Genomic DNA, 19,966 nt, shown 5'->3' on the forward strand with positions numbered 1-19,966 from the left:
AGGAAAAAAACCCACCACAAGTGAGTTAAGCAGATACTTTAGAAGCCAAGTTAAAGTCCAGTATGTACTACCCAATCATGGAGGATAGGAGTTCATGAACCAAACAATCACGCTATCAGAATCATCATGCAGAAGAAGTCACAAGAGAAGGATATGGAAAATTACTGGCCCTGCCTGGGGTTTCACCTGGAAGTCATCTAGGACTTCAATAGCTCCAAGAGATCATGAGACAGCTGCTTGTAGTACTAGTAAAATGCAGAAATGAAGCCAGGACTTGAAGCTACTGTGGAAGTCAAAAGTTTAGTTTTTTATATACGGAATCAGTCTCGTGGTATAGCTACAGCACACATTGTTTGCACATAGGATCTTTCTTTGGAAAGAGCACATGCTCAGAGATCAGGAACATCAGCCATGTATGCTTAGATTATTATTCTACTCCCTACCTCCTCTTTCATGGAAGGAGATAAATTACAAAACCCAAAAACATACATACCACTTTCCTTGGGGTGACGAAGCTTTTACCAACATTGGTGTGTGTCAGTTCACAGTCCATCTCATCCATGTATGATCTGAGACTTCCCATCATTTTATTTGGCAATGCCTTTTCCTCTTGACCATGGGCTTCAGAATCCAAGTCTTCATCGCTGTCCAAGAACTCAAACTGCTCCTCCTCATCCAGATCATCTGAGTCCAGCTCTTCTGAGTCAGCGCCTATAAACAAATCAAGTCAATGCAATGTATATGGATGGCCAGGAACAAGAGTAGAATGTTAATAAAGAAACTAGATCTCACCTAAAATTCTGTCTAAAGCATTTGTAAAAGAGTCAACATCAAAGGTGACACAGGCCTCAGCAGGTGACCTGAAATTTAAGAACAATTACTCCATAAATCCATTCTCTTGTACATCTGGTGTGGTATACTTGGGCAAGAACATTTGGCATCAACCTTGGCAGGCAGAATTAGGAGTGAAAAGTTTGGGGTGTTGGCCTGGTGATCTACTGGCAGTACAATACACTGCTTCTCTGCACGTGTCAGACATCTGCATACGTGATCAAAATCAAGTTCTTACACTTTAAAGTGGGTAAAAATAAGGGGAGTGGGAACTGATAAGGCTCTGAATTTGTTCATAGGTAGGATTATGCTTCTAGTCTCAATATTAATGTAGCTATTAAAAAATTTCACAATAGTCCACTCAAAATAGCCAACTCTCAAGCTCTTAAAAGTAAGGACTTGCTAGACCAGGAGTGGGCAAACTTTTTGGCCTGAGGGCCACCCTGGGTTTCCAAAATTGTATGGAGGGCTGGTTAGGGACGGCTGTGCCTCCCCAAACAGCCAGGCATGGCCTGGCCACCGCCCCCTATCCGACACCCCCGTTCCCTGTCCCCTGACCGCCCCCTGCCCCATCCACCCCTCCCTCTCCCCTGACCGCCTCCAGACCCCCTGCCCCTGACTGCTCCCTGTCGCCCCATCCAATCCCCCCTCTCCTTCCTGACTGCCCCCCTGGGACCCATGCCCCCATTCAACCCCCGTTCCCTGCCCTCTGACCGCCCCAACCCCTATCCACACCCCCACCCCCTGATCGCCACCCCAAACCTCCCCAATCCCTGCCTCCTTAGCGCGCTGCCTGGAGCACCGGTGGCTGGTGGCACTACAGCCATGCTGCTCAGAGCGCCATGACAGTCAGCCGTGCCGCCTGGCTGGAGCCAGCCACACCACCGCACAGCACAGAGCACTAGGTCTGGCCGCAGCTCTGCAGCTGCGCTGCCCAGCAAGAGCTCACAGCCCCGCTGCCCAGAGCACTGCACCAGTGGTGCAGTGAGCTGAGGCTGCGGGGGAGGGAGAACAGCAGGGGAGGGGCTGGGGGCTAGCCTTCCAGGCCAGGAGCTCAGGGGCCAGGCAGGAGGGTCCCGCAGGCCACATCTGGCCTGCGGGCCGTAGTTTGCCCACCTCTGTACTAGACATTCTCAACACCCATAATGCTGAAACAGAACCACCACTATGCATCCGATGAAGTGAGCTGTAGCTCACGAAAGCTTATGCTCAAATAAATTGGTTAGTCTCTAAGGTGCCACAAGTCCTCCTTTTCTTTTTGCGAATACAGACTAATACCGCTGTTACTCGAGAACTACCACTGCAACTTATACTTACTTGTAAGTAAGAGGTGGCTGTTAATGTTTACAGTGAATATCTTGCTCAGTGTAACAAGAAACTTAGCAGATGTGTTACTGTCAAATAAGCAAGTGAGAAAATACTGAAACACCAACAGTGAGGATTTTTTTCACTCTTTGGGCTGTGTTTTGGAATGGGAAGCACTTCCTCATTTTTGTTATATATAAGAAAGCAGGTGTTACACACTGCTGTTCTGCACTGCTTAGTTGGAATGTTTGCCTTTATGAATTCTAAGTTATTATACTAATGCACTGTCTTCATCTTAAGAGGTCTGGCGCTCCCAACATAGCCATAAGTTATAAATTTGCCTACGTGCAGCCTGATTAGAGACATTTTTAGTAATCCTCTGTAGTCAGAAAAGTTCACAATACACAAGAAAACAACCATCCTCAGATGTATACAATCCAAAGAGCCCCAATGTTGTTCAGATACTATGGTGATGGGCATGAGGAACCTAAATTAAGAAAAATGGATTCAAACAAAAAAACGAAGTAAGAGTTTTGGAAAATAAGACAGCTTTCAGATATTTTTACTGGTACCAGCTCAACATGTTATAAAAGAGTATATAAACTAAGAATGTAATTCTGCTTCAGGATTCTAGTGACTTTAACAAATCACTCAAGCTTAACTATGCTGGTTTGAAAAGCTGAATCCTAACCAGAATTGCAGCATTACTAATAGGGTTGTAACATAAAAAGCAATGCACTACATACACCATTATTTAAACAAATACCATGGAGTTTCTGCTCCTTCATGTGTTGAGACTTTAGATATAAAAGCCTTCATGCTTTCAGTAACCTCTGCCAAATCATACTTCTGATCTTCCTCATTTGAGGGAGGAATGGACTCATTTCTACCTGACGCCTCACTCAGGATCTGATCCAGATCATCCGGAGAGATCTCCAACCAACCATCATCTGAAATAACAGAAAGGGAACATATTTGTCAACCTACAAGATCAAATTGGGAATGCTGTAACTTTAAAATGGAGGAAATATTGATCAGCAAGATAAATGTTAACACAATGCCTACTTATTGTAAATCCTGAATACTTTATATGGAAATACTGAAATGTTTGATAATGAGAAAAACTATGAAGGGATTGAAAAGGTTACTTGACAAATACTTCTGACACATCTTATCAACAGACCAGCTCATATTTGGTGGCTTACGCAAAACAAACTGGTTGTTCTAACTAGTAGAGAGTTTTCCACTAGGCAAGATCACAAAAAAGCTTGTGGCAGTCTCAGCACAAAGGCTGAAATTGAATATACATGGAGACTGAACTTCTGTAGCCACTTGTCATATAAAGAGAAGTGCCTAATTTCCTACGACACCACCTTCACTCACCATCCTCAGGAGGAAGACTAGCAGCTTCTTTTTCAAGTTCATCCAAATTAAAGGACAACGTCTGTAGCAAGGTCAAGATTTCTTCACCTGGACTCATAGCAACAGTGCTAAAAGAAAAAATCCCCCACATCTGTAAAATCCCATGAAATCTAATTGAACATACATACATTAACAATATCAGTTTACAGTAACTCTTACCTTTTAGGCTTGATAACAGACTGCTGGAAGTAATTCTCTGCCATATGCAGCTGGTCCAGGTACTTAGCAGATCCTTCGAGTTCTCCCTATTTAAAACAGGTCATCAACACTAGTGTATCAAATCCTCCCTCAACTTCCCTTTCATAGCAGTGCCCAGAGGAACTACCACTAATAGTGAAATGGGGGTGAGTATCACAATGCAGTTTCCTTGCTTAGTTATTGGTAGGGCCCTACCAAATTCATGGCCATGAAAAATGCGTTACGGACTGTGAAATCTGGTCTCCCTTCATGAAATCTTATCTTTTGTGTGCTTTTACCCTATATTGTACAGATTTCACAGGGGAGATCAGCGTTTCTCAAACTGTGGGGTCCTGACCAAAAGGGAGTTTCGGGGGTGGGGGGTGTCACAAGGTTATTTTAGGGGGGGTGGCAGTATTGTTACCCTTACTTCTGTGCTGCCTTCAGAGCTGGGGGGCTGGAGAGTGGCAGCTGTAAGCAGGCACCCAGCTCTGAAGGCAGTTCGCCTGCACTGCTGCTGGCGAAGTAAGGGTGGCAATGCCATACCATGCCCCCCTTACTGCTGTGCTGCTGCCTTCAGAACTGGGTGGCCAGAGAGTGGCGGCTGCTGAGTGAGGGCCCAGCTCTGTAGGCAGCAGTGCAGAAGGATAGCAATACCATAGCATGCCATTCTTACTTCTGCACTGGTACTAGTGGCTGCTCTGCCTTCAGAGCTGGGCTCCCTAGCCAGCAGCCGCTGCTCTCCAGCTGCTCAGCTCCGAAGGCAGCACTGCCACCAGCAGCAGAGCAGAAATCAGGGTAGCAGTATCACAACCCCCATACAATAACCTTGTGATCTCCCCCCACAAACTCCTTTATGGGTCAGGACCCCTACAATTACAACACCATGACATTTCAGATGTAAATAGCTGAAATCATGAAATTAATTATTTTTAAAATTCTATGATGGTGAAATTGACCAAAATGGGCTGTGAATTTGGTAGGGCCCTAGTTATTGGTTTGCATACATTGGCTCTTTAGGAAAAATCCAACTAAGTGCAGCCTAGAGTAAACAAGAGCAATTAAGCAGTGACCATAACAATGGTGGTTTGTAGTGTTACTGTAGCAGTGTTGGTCCTAGAATACAAGGCAGGGGAGGTAAATCTATTATTGGACCAACTTCTATTGGTGAGAGAGACAAGTTTTTGAGATTACACAGATATTACCTCATGCACCTAGTCTCTCTAGTACAATGATGTAAATTATACTACTTTCCTCTCACAAAAAGTAGAGGGCAGAAAATGGGCATACGTTTTGCTAATAGTAGGGCATGAATTAAAACGAAAAGAAAACATGCCAAAAAAGTGTTATGCAGCAATATAGTTGATCTTACACACAAAGAAATCAGGAAATGCAAAGTTTGGTACCGTGGGAACCATACCACACTGAATATATTAATATATAACAAAAAAGAGGCAGGGTTACAGATGCTGTGAGAACCATAGATGAATTTCCTGATGTTTGTGCATTTACAGTCATAAGTGTGGCGTCGCAGGAGTGTACTTTTTTGCATTTAATAATATTTTACAAACATACCAAAAAGGTTAGGACTTGTCAACTTAAACTATAAGCCAAGGAATGACAGGTCAGAATTAAGAGACTTTGGTGATTTTTTTTTTTAAATCATCATCTGCAGGAGACCAGAGGGATCAATGGGCATGATGTTAAATTCCAAGTGTGGAATTTAAGTATATTTGATTTGTGAAACAAAATCATTACAAAACAATATTCCCCAATACATTTACTATTTCATATTATTGTTTTCAATATATACAAATAAAAGCACTTGCATGCAACAGCACTTGTCATTTTGGCTTCCTTCCTTCAAGTCTATCCTCTCATTCATGATAGGTAGGAGCTCATCCCCAAATCCTACAATATCTTTTCATTTGTAAAGACATTTTATTCTAAACTATTTGGTGGGGTGGGGGAAGGGAAATAAAAGGTACTGTATACAGAATTTAGGAGTGGTTCCTACCATGACATGAGCTTATCTTTCATGATGAGAGGAATTATGTTCCTCGGCCTCTATCTAAAATCTGCTGTAAATTTTGACCGAAATTTGAAAGCTGGTTTTGTTTTTCCTGAGTTATACAAAGAGAGACAGAGACAGTTCCTTACCTTGAAATAATTATTTTTCTTCAGGCTGTTGAGGAAACCAGCCCAAAAGGGGGTGTTTAATACTTGCCTCTTGGAATCAGGAGAAACTGTGTTGCACTTGGAGCATAATATTTCAAAGCCATGAGCCTATATAAGAGATGCAGGAAACATAGGCTCTTAACTATGACATGTTTGTTAAAGTTTGCTTTAAATGACTGCACAAAGAACTCAGTAGTGATAAGCTCCAGATTCTGTCATGAGAGAAATGATTTGATGCCTGCTTCCTGGGACATAACTGCCTGGGAGTACTGCAGAGGCAGAGTTCTCAAATTCCAGAATAGCAAGGGGGTGGGCCCATGATCAGGGATCCTAGAAATCCATTTGCTGCAGGTAAAAAAATGGATTTATTTATTCTTTTAAAAACAGAGAATCTTTAGTTCTTTACATTTTGTGGGGAAACAAATATATACAGTGGAACCCCAATTATCTGATCTAATTGGGACTGGGGCCAGATCGGATAATCAAAAATTCAGATAATCAGGAGAATAGGTAGGGCTTGGACTGTCAGCCGTTTGTGGCAGGTCTTGGGCTGTCACCCTAAAAATTGTAAATATATCAATAAAATATTGTGTTCAATTGATCTTCATATATATTCTGGCTAGAGAAACTAAAGTTCAGCAATTCATTTCAATCACAGAAAAAGAAGGCTTTTTATGTTTTTTTTTTTTTTTAATTTTGAGGTTTTTATCGTGGAAAAAGTAGGATCCCTGCCCATGACACTCAGTAGCAACCCTAACAAGTGATTAAGATGCGTTGACAGGCTTCAAGAGGAGGACCATCTATTTCTCCTGAGCTGCAAGGACAAAGGAGATCTTTCATCTTCACAAAGGTCTCATTTCCATTTTCCTAGAATAAAACTTAGTTTTTCAACAAAGACAACATGGTGGTAAGAATATCTGGATCCTTCTGGTACAACTTCCAGTGGAGGAGATGCACGAGTAACCAGTTATGAGTTTCTATTTTTCTGGGACAGATAAGACTCTTGCAAGAAGAGTGGAAAATTTTTTCTTTAATGACTTGGGAGAAGCAAAGCTGGGAACTACATTCAGATGGGGGGAGGGAGAGAGTAAAGTTTGAGAAAAAGGAATGGATTTGCTTAAAGGGAAAGTACTTGGAAGAAATACCCGTGCCCAATCTGTAAAAACAATCCTCTACAGCGGTCTGATACAGCATCCTTTTGGGGACGTAAGCTGCTGTTTGGCTTCAAGTTCTCTCTGTAAGCAAGCCAGGGGAAAATAAAGAGGCACGCTTAATGATTCAACCACCCCCAAAAATATGAACTAGAGGGGAAAACAAAAAACAAGCATAAGTGTAGGAGACATGTAAAAAGACATTACCAGTTTCATGCCTAGCTCATGTGCTTTGTATTGATGGTGTACAGGAGAAGGCAATGTATATCCACTGCGTCTGTCTGGAACAAACTTCTGCTGCATTAATTGTGCATATAAACATTTAGTGAATGTGACCTGTAAATATTAAAACAAATAAACATATTGTAGCATGATTTTCTAGAAGACGCACCAACTTAAATAAAAAGCCATACTTTTGTCTGAATCTTATTTTACACCTGCAGTTGTTAAAAGTAACACTTACAATGTTACTTAAAGACTGGTGATTTGATTGGTGATCCCCCCGCCCACATTTTTTATGTCACAATTCCAGTATCCTCCTTCTGTGAGCTGGATGACTTCAGCAAGGCCTTATTGTATACATAAAGTCATCAGGTGGTTGCTGAGAGGCCTTACTCTGGTGAGGAACGGGTTTGGGAGCAATGGCAGGAAGAAAAAGAGTGGCAGAGTACCACCCACCCTGCACAATAAAATTTGAAGAAGGAGTTTCGCCTAGTTATTGGGGCAGAAAAAGTAGATAAAAGGAATTTAGACTTTTTCTAATTTTAGGGTTGTCTTGGGGAAGGGTGTTAGGGTGCTTTAACCTTCACCCACTCACTTCCCTGGTCCTTCTCGCATGAACAGAAAGCAACAATACCCGAAGTCCAAAGGTGCAAACAGTTCGATGTTTATTGGGGTGAACTTCCAGCAAGCATGATTCCAGTTTCCTTCCTTAGTATCCTCCTTCCCAGCTCTGACACCACAGAGCCTTACACCTGTGTCCCTGTTCCCATTCCTGCCCTTAGCCAAACATGATTCCAGTTTCCCCAGCCCCATTCCCTGTTCCCATTTCCCCCACCCCCCTACTTCCTGATTGACTGCAGACTATATAATAAAACTTGACTTCTGCTTTGCTATACCTTAACCAATCATGTTCCTGAAATTTAACTAACCAATCCTAACATATTGTAACATGAAGAAAAGGAGTACTTGTGGCACCTTAGAGACTAACCAATTTATTTGAGCATGAGCTTTCGTGAGCTACAGCTCACTTCCTCGGATGCATACCATGGAAACTGCAGCAGACTTTATATATACACAGAGAATATGAAACAATACCTCCTCCCACCCCACTGTCCTGCTGGTAATAGCTTATCTAAAGTGATCATCAGGTGGGCCATTTCCAGCACAAATCCAGGTTTTCTCACCCTCCTCCCCCCCACACAAATTCACTCTCCTGCTGGTGATAGCCCATCCAGCAGGAGAGTGAATTTGTGTGGGGGGGTGGAGGGTGAGAAAACCTGGATTTGTGCTGGAAATGGCCCACCTGATGATCACTTTAGATAAGCTATTACCAGCAGGACAGTGGGGTGGGAGGAGGTATTGTTTCATATTCTCTGTGTATATATAAAGTCTGCTGCAGTTTCCATGGTATGCATCCGAGGAAGTGAGCTGTAGCTCACGAAAGCTCATGCTCAAATAAATTGGTTAGTCTCTAAGGTGCCACAAGTACTCCTTTTCTTTTTGCGAATACAGACTAACACGGCTGTTACTCTGAAACCTGTCATATTGTAACATGATTATGTACCCAATTATATCCCACCACCTTAATTAGTTTACACCCAGCAAAATTAATTATACAGCAGACAAGAACAATCACAGAACCAGGCAGAGATTATACAGACAAACAATAGCAAAGTGGGAACTATAATGACAAAACAATACAGAAGTGAGGATTTCACATCCCAGCTATTGATAAGTGAGTTCTTGCCAGACAGGATGCTATCAAACTAAGTTTCCTTTTACATTTTCTAGGCACTTCCCTTTCTCTGGAGATGACAGGAATACAATCCTGTCCTGATAGTGCCTAACAGCCCAACAGCACCTTATTCCAAACTAGTCATATTGAAATGTGAGGGTGTGACTGTTTGCTTCCTAGCTTATGGCTGCCTCTGCTGCTTAGCCACAGGCCTTAGCCTAAGAACAGGGCCTCAAACTGTCACAGTAAGAGAAGGCCCTTACACAAGCAGACAGTGATTTTGATTCTTTCTTTTATACCTCTAGAACTAGCCAAGTGATAAGAATACACCTAAATTCTTAAACTACAGGCCTTTGCAGACAGGCCTGAATATCTAGATCCTAACAAAGGGTGAGACAAAACTTTTTATAGTCTATAATCATTTAGTTCCCGTTACTGTTGGAGTATATAGTAGTAAAACATAAGATTCCTAAAGCAAACAGAAATTCATGACTGTCCTCAAGAAATATGAATTTGCAAACATAGAATCATAGAATATCAGGGTTGGAAGGGACCCCAGAAGGTCATCTAGTCCAACCCCCTGCTTGAAGCAGGACCAATTCCCAGTTAAATCATCCCAGCCAGGGCTTTGTCAAGCCTGACCTTAAAAACCTCTAAGGAAGGAGATTCTACCACCTCCCTAGGTAACGCATTCCAGTGTTTCACCACCCTCTTAGTGAAAAAGTTTTTCCTAATATCCAATCTAAACCTCCCCCACTGCAACTTGAAACATACTGTTTTAAAATTGAAAGCCATACATTTCCTAACATGACTACGGAACAAACAGTATATCCATCAATCAAGCAGTCAGTAGAATGGCAATAAGTTACAGGCAGAAAGATCACTTACTGAAGTCATTACACATTTGTTGGGCAAGAAAATTTTGAAAGGGCAACATGCTTGTAAGTCAATGGGATCTCGCAGATAAAAGGCCTGGACTGCTGCAGCAACCAGTGCAGGGCGATGCTTCAACACTACCACAATGCCTGCTGGAAGGTAACAGTGGGCTTGGTGAAGGGAGGCCTGGACTTTCTCAGGATACCTGTGGCAGGCAATAATACAAAAAATACTACAGACATGACCAGCCATTTAATATAGGCCTGTTTCCTCTGTCATTTAATATCAGAATGTACATTATGCCAGATTATTAAAATACTCTGAAATCAAATTAGAATACTAGTCAACAATGTTTCTACAAGACTTGCATAGCCAAGCTCTTTTGCCAAGATCAATGAAATTCCATTCCCCACCCCGTTTTGGGGAAATGCATGATTGTCAACTAGCCAAACAGGCTAGCTGTATAGCTTCTTGGTAATAAACAGAGGAGTCAAATTACAGTCATTTTGCTCAGCCCCAGGTTGTCAACTTCTGCAAAGGAATTTCTACCACCAATCCAGTGACCCTTACTGGCCAATCCTGAATGCAAGTTGATGGTCTGAAGGCCATTCTACTTCTGTCTCTCAGCCGAGAGCCCAGGAAGAGATCCAGACATACACTTCTATGGAAAGGCTCAAATTGCGTCAGCCTTCCTGGAAGTCATGAATGAAGAAATAATGTTGTCCTTTTGTAAAAGCCTGGAATTTAGCCCTGAACCACTGAGGTGTCAGTGCTGAGATCAGAATATAGTGTATGGGACTAGCGTTGTTAGGGTCCCCACCATAAGAATGCCACAGAAATTAGCATAGATTTGTCAGGATAGGAGTAACCTCATTGTAGTTAACAGGAAAATGGTTTAGATACCATGGATACTTAGATACAGGAGGTAAGTTCCCGAGAAGCTCAGGATCAGAACATTCTGGTAAAGAATATCAGAAAAAATAATCCACGTACCCACTGATGCGTTTATATACAGCTGCTCTAATAGATTTTGTGGCCAGGAAGTCCTCTGGGTGTGCATACAATAGCATTAACGCCTGCAGGATTGTTGGATTGGTGACAGGTAGCCAAGGCTCCTCTCCAAGAGTCTTTGGCTGTGGAATGATGCACAATTCTCCTTGGTGGAAAAAAACCTGACAAAATGTAACATGTTCATTAGGCAAAATTTTGCCAGCGTTCCATACAGGTCTTAAATTAATGAATGACTGGTGAATTTATACATACACCTCTACCCTGATATAACGCTGTCCTCCGGAGCCAAAAAATCTTAATATGTTATATCAAACTTGCTTTGATTCACCGGAGCGTGCAACCCCGCCCCTCCGGAGCACTGCTTTACCAAGTTATATCGGGTTGCATTATATCGGGGTAGAGGTGTAGTTACAAAAACTTTCTCCATGTGAAGGGATGGTTAGAGAGGATCAAAATGGCACATCAGAAGGAACATCCATATTCACATACAGATTAATGAATTTATCTATTAGATGTCCTTTTTTGCATTTATCCAAACTTCAGAGAACACATTAGAAATTAGGAGTATGAGAAGAGAATTGATCCAAGAAGCAGAAGTTGAGGAAAGGAGGTAATTATTCAGAGAGTCTCACTGGGTGCAGCAAAGACTCGGGACTTAATCATTGATTCAGAACAATTCTGACGGCAACAGGTCCAGTCAAATGAATTTTTAATTTATTTCAGTTTCTTTAACAGGACAGATAACATGCTTGGTCTTCTATCTGAGGTCTCCTCACTCAGAGAAAGGAGGCAGGGAGGCTTAGGATCAAATCTCAGTACTGACACTGCCTGGCTGTGTAATCGCTCTGTCTCAGTTTCCCCATCTGTAGAACAGAGAACACTCCTCTCTCCTTGCTGAACATTTGTAAAGCACTTTTGATCTCCTTGTAAGGGAGTTAAAATAGCGCTATATATCCAAAGAAGGTTGTGTGGGGTTGTGTGTGTGTGTGGTGGTTTGGGTTTTTTTTCCAAATAAAGAGCATTTGGGAGAAGAAACAACCCTGCCAATAAGTATCATTCTGTCCTGCCATTTAAACTAATTGCTGCCAAGATACTCACTTATATTTACTGATTACATAGTATCAGTAGTGTCACACACAGCCTACATGAGCATTTACACTGGTTTATGTAATATTGGTATTATGTATACAGAAGTTCAGGTAACTTTAAAGGCAAACCGAAATTTTAAGCATGATTTGTGTGAGAGAACCATTTTGTGAGGAAAAAGCATGCTGGGTAATCACACCTTCTTAACTATTAGAGAATATTTCTAACTAACAAATTTAGATGACATGTATAGGTTATTAATCTGGCTTTCTTCTTATTTGCACCTTCAGATACCCAGACATGCTGATAAACCAAGGGTAGATCAAGTACTTCAGAACTATCAGAATTCAAGAGTTTCCTAGAGAACAACATTCAAACGAATGGGATGTTAGAACACATAGTATGTCCAACTGCACTGGACGTGTTCAACTGGTAAGCCTGTAGTAAGTTTTTGTGGTAAGCATAGCTATTAAAAAACAAAACAGAAGAAAAGAAAGCTAGACTGTGGTCAAAGAGATCAAGCAGCTGATCACAAGACTTTGGTTCAGTCCAGAGACTGCCTTTACAAACAATGTGACAAGTGTAGATTTGTGATGGAGGTAGGAGAATAAGACAGGTCAACTAATTTCATTTGCAGCTTAAGCTGGGATTTGATTTTAAGTCTGCAGGGGTAAAAGGCTACTGCAATTAACTCAATACATCATTGAATTACCTGCCTGCTTGCATGACAATTTCACCTACCCGATTGGTACTATTTTCAGGTTTTAACCACTTTGGGAGGAAGTCAGCTGCCTCTATCAGCAGGAACTCACCATCATTGTCATCAACCCTAATCAAATAGAAATCAGTGTCATATTAAACATGGTCCTGTATAGCACAATGATAAATAATTACTCGTTATTGCTTCAGTGAAAGGGGGCTTCTTCACTTTTTTTTTTTTTTTTTTTTAAACATTCATTGTAAAAGATTTTTTCCCCTCTTAATCCTCTACAACAAGATAGAAACATGGTTAAAGGTTTCAGCTGCCTGGTCCTTTTAGGAAAAGCATTTTCCCTTTTACTTGGTAGCAGCCTTAAATAGGGTTTCCAGGATTATTTTTTGCATGTTCCTATTTGGAAGTCAACTAATGTTTCCTCCACTTGAACGAGTTCTTTTATTGAAAATAAATTAACAGGTCTGCAGAATTTTTAGTCACATTTGTATTATGAACAAGAATAGGACTCATTTCTTTGAGCCATGTATTAGGAAAAGATTGGAAACATGCTATATGCTTAAGTACAGTTTATATAGAAACACAATTAAGAACAAGACTGGGGGAATATTATTTCTATACACAGATTTTGCAATGTCAAGCACTAACCATATTTTATTCTGGTCACCCTAAAAGGCACTTTTATTTCATCTATCCTAGAAGAGAGTAAAATTTGAAATCGAGAAGATATTGTTATATAGTAAACCTAAAATTCAAACTACAGAGATTCGTATTCTCCCTCAGGCTCTGGTACACCAAAGCACTTAAGACCATGCTTAACTAAATTCAAAGGGACTATGCATGTGCTTAAAATTAAGCACATGATTACGCACTTTGCTAAATTGGACCCTCAAGGAACAGTCTACAGAAAGACCAGTAGGAGAGACAAATTACTTGTGTACTTTTCTGAACGTACTAACAGTGGGCAACTCAACTGTTAAGCTCTTTTCCCTTACTTTCTCCTATATGACAAGAAACCATTAGTACAAAGCCACTACTATGATTTCTATTTTCAATAAATACTTTACAAACTCAGACGTCTGACACAAACACTGTGGCCAGGTCTACGCTATAGACCTATATCGGTATAAGTATGTTGCTCCAGGGTATAAAGAATCCACACCCGAATGACACAGTTATATTGACCTAACTCCCCATGTAGACAGTGTTATGTTGATGAGAGAGTTTCTCCCATTGACATAGCCACTACCTCTCGAGAAGGTGGATTAACTACGCCAACAGGAAAAGCTCTCCCAACAGCATAGGAGCGTCTTAACTTGCAGGGTTTTAAGTGTAGACCTGGGATCTAGCCCACATGTACTGAAGTAAATGGTAAGACTCCAGTTAACACTTTCAAGCTGTTTTAGAAGGAAAAGTTATTTGTCTTTCATTTCCCCCCATCTTGACAACAGAAGTGTGTTTTTGAAAAAGCAATTTAATATTATCCTGGTGAGGTTTAGAGTACAACAATAGCTGTCATTGAAGGAGCTTAAAAGGCTTTTAATTTACAGTTTCACAAAACGCTGAAAATGTGTTAGAGGTACCTTGCTGCTAATTCTGGAAACTTCTTTGTTATTTGCTGTATGAGGTACACAATAAACCATTCATCTTCAATATTATCCCCAAATTTAGTCACACCACCAATATGTGCAGGGATATCTCCTGGGAGGAAGGATTAAAAAAAGATTCAAGACAGAAGTTAAGCAGTATCACCTCTATTAATGGTCTGTAAAACATGGTCAATCAGAGAGGTAGCCGCATTAGTCTGTATCCACAAAAACAACAAGGAGTCCGGTGGCACCTAAAAGACTAATACCCAAATAAACCTGTTAGTCTTTAAGGTGCCACTGGACTCCTCGTTGTTTCAATCTATTCACTATGTCAGCAGTTCTCAAACTTTTGCAACCCGAGGACCCTCATTTTGAAATAAAATTTTTCGGGGATTCCCAAGCTCCCCCCACCCCCCTGAAAAGCAACCAGCACATCTCTTTGGCAGCGGTTCCTAGGCAGGGCAGCCACGGGGTCTCCACCTGCTGTCCTTGCCCACAAGCACCATTCCCACAGCTCCCATTGACCACAGTTCCCAGCCAATGGGAGCTCCGGAGTCTGTGCTTGGGGCAGGGGCAGCACGCAGAAACACACACCCCCCGCCCAGGGTCACAGGGACGTATTGGCCACTTCTGGGAGCGGCACAGAGCCAGGGCAGGCAAGGAGCCTGCCTTAGCCCTGCCAGACTTTTAGCACCTAAAATCTCCTGGGTTGGCTTCAGTAGGCTCTGGGAGATAGAGGGAGGGGGAGGAGTTGATTAGCGGGGCCCACGGACACCCTGGAGTACTCTCGGGGATCCCAGTTTGAGAAATGCTGCACTATGTAATAAAACTGGAGGTGGGGAGAAATGGGAGAGAACATGACTCAGCAGTTGAAATGATGAATGTTTTGTGCTAGTAGTTCTGTTAACAGCGATATCAAACAAAGAAAGCAAGATAAGCAGTAGGCAACCTTAGTGAGAACTGCAGTACCAACCCAACAAAATATGGAGAATGATTTGCAACTTTTCACTTGAGGAAAGGGGTTAAACAACAATACTATAAAAAAACCCTGAGTTTTCAGTGAACAAATTCATAACAGTTTCAGATTTTCCTCCTCTTGGCCCCAAAGATTTACAGACATTCCTCAGTAATATCACCAGCATGTTTTATTTTCATAGTAGTAAGCAGGTAGAAATCCCACCCTCTACCAGATTAAAACAAATGCAGTAGTTTTACCTTTAGCAGGTTTATATTTGAGATTAAAAGGTTGATTTTGCCAGATATAAGAAACTAATATGGGTGCAAACTGGACCAATATCTTCTCAATGTACTGCTGAAGAACTTCTCTGCGTTGGTCTGGGTCACCTGGTTCACAAGTTATCAGAAAGAGCTGGTACTGCACGGCATCTTCTGCAGTTGCCACTCTCAGCTCCCCTTCCATTCTGAACTTTTATAAAGGTGTCCTTCAAAAAAAAAAATAGGTTCAACCATTCAAAACCAGTAAATATTAAGTAACCCACCCTCCAAAATGATATATTCAGCCATGTTATCTATTCCAAACATTCCTGATGCTCTTCTACATTGCCCCAGCCAGTCACATCGGATAAGAAAACCCTTTATTTACTTTACGGAGCAAACCAATTCTACAGCAGAGGGAAACCTTAAAAGTTGTCTCAGAAGAAGTATGAACTAGAGAGCTCAGCCCTATGTCAGGCAACCTGTAGCCAGAGCCATGGCAACGGGTGCCACAGACACACATCAGGGTCATCCCCGAAAGAAACACTTGGCCTGTCACCCACCTCCACCATCACAGCCACAGAGCGGAGCGGGTCCCGCTGCCCTCCACCGCGCAGGGCTAATGCCCCGCGGCCTCTTCTCCGCAAACCGCACCAGCCGCTTCCGACCCCTCCGCGGCTACTGCGCCCAGCCCGGACACCCTGACGCGGCCAGCGGCTTCCCGGGGAGCTGCGGGGGCAGAGCGCCTGGCGAGGGCCCCGGCGCGCGAGTGCGAGCGTTAGACCGCCCGGCCTCGCGCCCCCAGGGAAGTGCGGGCGGCCTAGGCCAGCCCGCCACACGAGGCCGGAGAACGTGGGAAGCCCGATCGCGGAGGGCCCCGAGGACTCTGCCCGCGGCACCACGGCCCGTTACAGTCGCCTCAGCTCACCCCTCACCAGCCGGCGCGCTCCCTGCTGCGCCAGTCGTCACCGCGCGCCAGCGGCAGCTTCCGCTGGGGGGGGTGGGGCGTCGCCATGGCGGCCGGAGGCAGAGCCGGGCGGCCGGAGAAGCCGCGATGAGGGATGAGGATGATCTCGCGATACACGCGGAAGCCGGTGCCCCCCGGCGCCCTGGAGATGTGAGTGCCCCCGTCGCTGCAGCCCGGCTAGGGCCAGCCCCGAACCACACGCGGGAGATTTGGCGGTAACGGCCCCAACGGCCGAGACCTCACTGCTCCCCACCCTGACAGCTGCACCCCGCACACAGGGCCTGCCCCCTGGCGTGCCAGCAACAACCCTCACATAGGGCCCGAGCCCCCCCCCCAGCCTGATAGCAGCTCCCCCCCATGACCCGCGTCCCCCCCCCGCCCCCGATCACGGCACCCCTCCCTCCCCCACAGGGCCTAGCCCTTCCCACCCGGCCTCACTGCAGCACGGGCCCCAAGATCCTCTCCCCCCTCATACGAGTTTGGGTTTTAAGTAAAGCATCAAATATTGCGAGAACTGTAATCCAGTTGCCAGAGTTGGCTACATTGAATATGTTTCACAGGAGCTGCCCTAAGAATAGCTAGAGCTATCAGTCTTTGATTCTTTAGGAGTGACAGTAGTTTATCAAACAGAAATCTACAACAAGAAAAGGAGGACTTGTGGCACCTTAGAGACGAACCAATTTATTTGAGCATAAGCTTTCGTGAGCTACAGCTCACTTCATCAGATGCATTCAGTGGAAAATACAGTGGGGAGATTTATATACATAGAGAACATGAAACAGTGGATGTTACCATACACACTGTAACGAGAGTAATCATTTAAGGTGAGCTATTACCAGCAGGAAAGGGGGGTGGGGGAGAGAAACCTTTTGCAGTGATAATCAAGGTGGGCCATTTCCAGCAGTTGACAAGAACGTCTGAGGAACAGTGGAGGGGGGGGGGAAATAAACATGGGGAAGTAGTTTTACTTTGTGTAATGACCCATCCACTCCAAGTCTTTATTCAAACCTAAGTTAATTGTATCCAGTTTGAAAATTAATTCCAATTCAGCAGTCTCTCGTTGGAGTCTGTTTTTGAAGTTTATTTGTTGAAGGATAGTCACTTTGAGATCAGAAATCGAGTGACCAGAGAGATTGAAGTGTTCTCCGACTGGTTTTTGAATGTTATAATTCTTGACGTCTGATTTGTGTCCATTTATTCTTTTACGTAGAGACTGTCCAGTTTGACCAATGTACATGGCAGAGGGGCATTGCTGGCACATGATGGCATATATCACATTGATAGATGTGCAGGTGAACAAGCCTCTGATAGCGTGGCTGATGTGATTAGGCCCTATGATGGTGTCCCCTGAATAGATATGTGGACACAGTTATGTGGACTTGGAGTGGATGGGTCATTACACAAACTAAAACTATTTCCCCATATTTATTCCGCCGCCCCCCCCCCCCCACCCTCCACTGTTCCTCAGACTTTCTTGTCAACTGCTGGAAATGGCCCACCTTGATTATCACTACAAAAGGTTCCTCTCCTCCCTCCTCCCCCCTGCCCGTGGGTAATAGCTCACCTTAAGTGATTACTCTCAGTTACAGTGTGTATGGTGACACCCATTCTTTCATGTTCTCTATGTATATAAATCTCCCCACTGTATTTTCCACTGAATGCATCCGATGAAGTGAACAGTAGCTCATGAAAGCTTATGTTCAAATAAATGTGTTAGTCTCTAAGGTGCCACAAGTACTCCTTTTCTTTTTGCAAATACAGACTAACACGGCTGCTACTCTGAAAGAAATCTACAACATAACTCAGGACCCCATTTGCCCTGGAGATTGTTTTGCAGCCCCATCTTAATCTAAGTCTCTTTGAAGTATAGAAAGTGATAGCCAAAATAAAGTGTGAAGGAACCTGTCTGATCTCTGTGTTTTTTGAAAAGATTTGTTAAAATGTAAATAATATTGTGGAAGCAGTAGTGGTGGACTGGATACAGTATCCAAACAAAATAAAAACAACTATTATTGTAAATAAAATACTTATTGTTTATGATCAGTGTTGTCATGTATTTATGTTATTCTGAAAGCATTAATTTGATGAATTATGGCCAAATAAGCTTAGTTTAAAGGGAGACAGTGGATCCTAAACCAAGATCTTTTATTTCAAACTTCATTCTGGAGTTAATTTTTATGTTTAAATTCTAAGACTTTGATGACAATAGCGATTTGTAACGGAATACTGGTAGATATTTAATATAGTGGCACTAATCCTCTAGGGATACAAACTCAGTTCAGGTGTGCATGTTACTGTTTCCTTGAAAATCATCAAAAACCTCTAATGCCCTGGAACTCTGCAGAAGTTTTCAGTTGTGGTGTTTATTCTCAGAACTAATGTCAAATTGAGCTTATTTATTTTATGTTTCTTTTAGCCATGGACTTGCAAAAAATGCTTTAGAGCATCATCCCCTGCCAGAGCCACGAGATGACATTTACCCTGCTACACCGGCCACTGAAAGCTATGAAGAAGTCTTGAGGTATCTGGAGTAATAAAATATTTTTGTCAGGAGACGACAGAGAAACAACTTTTGTGTTGTGTCCGCATTATAAAGCTATCACAGTGACACAGTCTATTAAATTAGGTGGTATATATGTTGATTCACAGTGGCATGAATCCACAGTATAACTACGTTACTAATGCTTGATTCCCAGAGATAATACCATATAGACCTCAGAGGTCTGCACTCGCACAAGTTGCCAGTGAAATTAATGGGACTCTGCATGGGCAAAGAGATCCCCAACATAGAACAGCTTCTTGGACTGGGGTCATAATGAGGCTGGAGACAATTGAATCCCAGCACCTGTCCCCGTCCCAGCAGCTTGACCCAGGCTTCTCACTAGGGTAGTGACTCTATGCGAGAGGTGGGCAAACTACGGCCTGTGGGCCACATCTGGCCCATGGGACCATTCTGCCCAGCTCCTGAGCTCCCGGCCGGGGAGGCTAGCCCCTGGCCCCTTCCCCGCTATCCCCCCTCCCCTGTAGTTACGCCACCGTGCGGGTAGCGCGGCTTGCGCCCGCCCACCTCCCAGGCTTTCCAGTAAGCCTGTCCTGCCGCTCTGAGTGGCATGGTAAAGAGATCTCAGGGGGCATTCAGGGGACAGGGGGTGGTTGGATGGGGCAGAGGTTCGGGGAGGGGGGCAGTCAGGAGACAGGGAGCAGGGGGTGTTGGATAGGGGGTGGGGTCCTGGGGGGGCAGTTAGGGACAGGGGTCTTGGGAGGGGGCGGTCAGGGGACAAGGAGACAGGGGGTGGATGGGTCAGGCGTTCTGAGGAGGGCAGTCAGGGGGCGGGAAGTGGGAGGGGGCGCATAGGGGGTGGGGACCAGGCTTCTTTGCGGAGGCACAGCCTTCCCTACCTGGCCCTCCATACCATTTTGCAACCCCGATGTGGCCCTCGGGCCAAAAAATTTGCCAAAAATTTGCTCTATGCCTTGCTGGTTGCCCTC

The 19,966-nt window shown here is 43.6% G+C and overlaps 3 protein-coding genes across 13 annotated transcripts in view; 2 read left to right on the top strand and 1 right to left on the bottom strand.

Moving 5' to 3' along the window:
* NUDT13 (nudix hydrolase 13) overlaps positions 1-7,466 on the top strand; it is a 22,499-nt gene extending 15,033 nt beyond the window's left edge. Inside the window, exon 9 of the mRNA XM_073353660.2 lies at positions 6,615-7,466. Coding sequence (XP_073209761.1) covers positions 6,615-6,677 — 63 coding nt within the window. The 3' untranslated portion in view covers positions 6,678-7,466. The remainder of the gene's footprint in view (positions 1-6,614) is intronic.
* ECD (ecdysoneless cell cycle regulator) overlaps positions 1-16,733 on the bottom strand; it is an 18,166-nt gene extending 1,433 nt beyond the window's left edge. The window contains exons 1-13 of one of the 4 annotated variants that reach the window (XM_073353656.2): positions 16,446-16,733; positions 15,511-15,737; positions 14,290-14,407; positions 12,736-12,823; positions 10,891-11,069; positions 9,910-10,102; positions 7,272-7,400; positions 5,896-6,021; positions 3,718-3,803; positions 3,520-3,626; positions 2,903-3,086; positions 793-860; positions 494-711 (exon numbers count right to left, since the gene is read on the bottom strand). In XM_073353656.2, coding sequence (XP_073209757.1) covers positions 494-711; positions 793-860; positions 2,903-3,086; positions 3,520-3,626; positions 3,718-3,803; positions 5,896-6,021; positions 7,272-7,400; positions 9,910-10,102; positions 10,891-11,069; positions 12,736-12,823; positions 14,290-14,407; positions 15,511-15,715 — 1,701 coding nt within the window. In that variant the 5' untranslated portion in view covers positions 15,716-15,737; positions 16,446-16,733. Of the gene's footprint in view, positions 1-493; positions 712-792; positions 861-2,902; positions 3,087-3,519; positions 3,627-3,717; positions 3,804-5,895; positions 6,022-7,271; positions 7,401-9,909; positions 10,103-10,890; positions 11,070-12,735; positions 12,824-14,289; positions 14,408-15,510; positions 15,738-16,073 lie in introns of all 4 variants that reach the window. The other 3 variants (XM_073353655.1, XM_073353654.2, XM_073353657.2) reach the window with 3 other exon arrangements.
* FAM149B1 (family with sequence similarity 149 member B1) overlaps positions 15,999-19,966 on the top strand; it is a 22,564-nt gene continuing 18,596 nt past the window's right edge. The window contains exons 1-2 of one of the 8 annotated variants that reach the window (XM_073353645.2): positions 15,999-16,627; positions 18,894-18,998. In XM_073353645.2, the coding sequence (XP_073209746.1) occupies positions 16,572-16,627; positions 18,894-18,998 (161 nt within the window). In that variant the 5' untranslated portion in view covers positions 15,999-16,571. Of the gene's footprint in view, positions 16,628-18,893; positions 18,999-19,966 lie in introns of those variants that run through there. The other 7 variants (XM_073353647.2, XM_073353650.2, XM_073353646.2 and 4 more) reach the window with 7 other exon arrangements.

The sequence above is a fragment of the Lepidochelys kempii genome, chromosome 7 (assembly GCF_965140285.1).
Source record: "Lepidochelys kempii isolate rLepKem1 chromosome 7, rLepKem1.hap1, whole genome shotgun sequence".
NCBI classification, from domain to species: Eukaryota; Metazoa; Chordata; order Testudines; family Cheloniidae; genus Lepidochelys; species Lepidochelys kempii.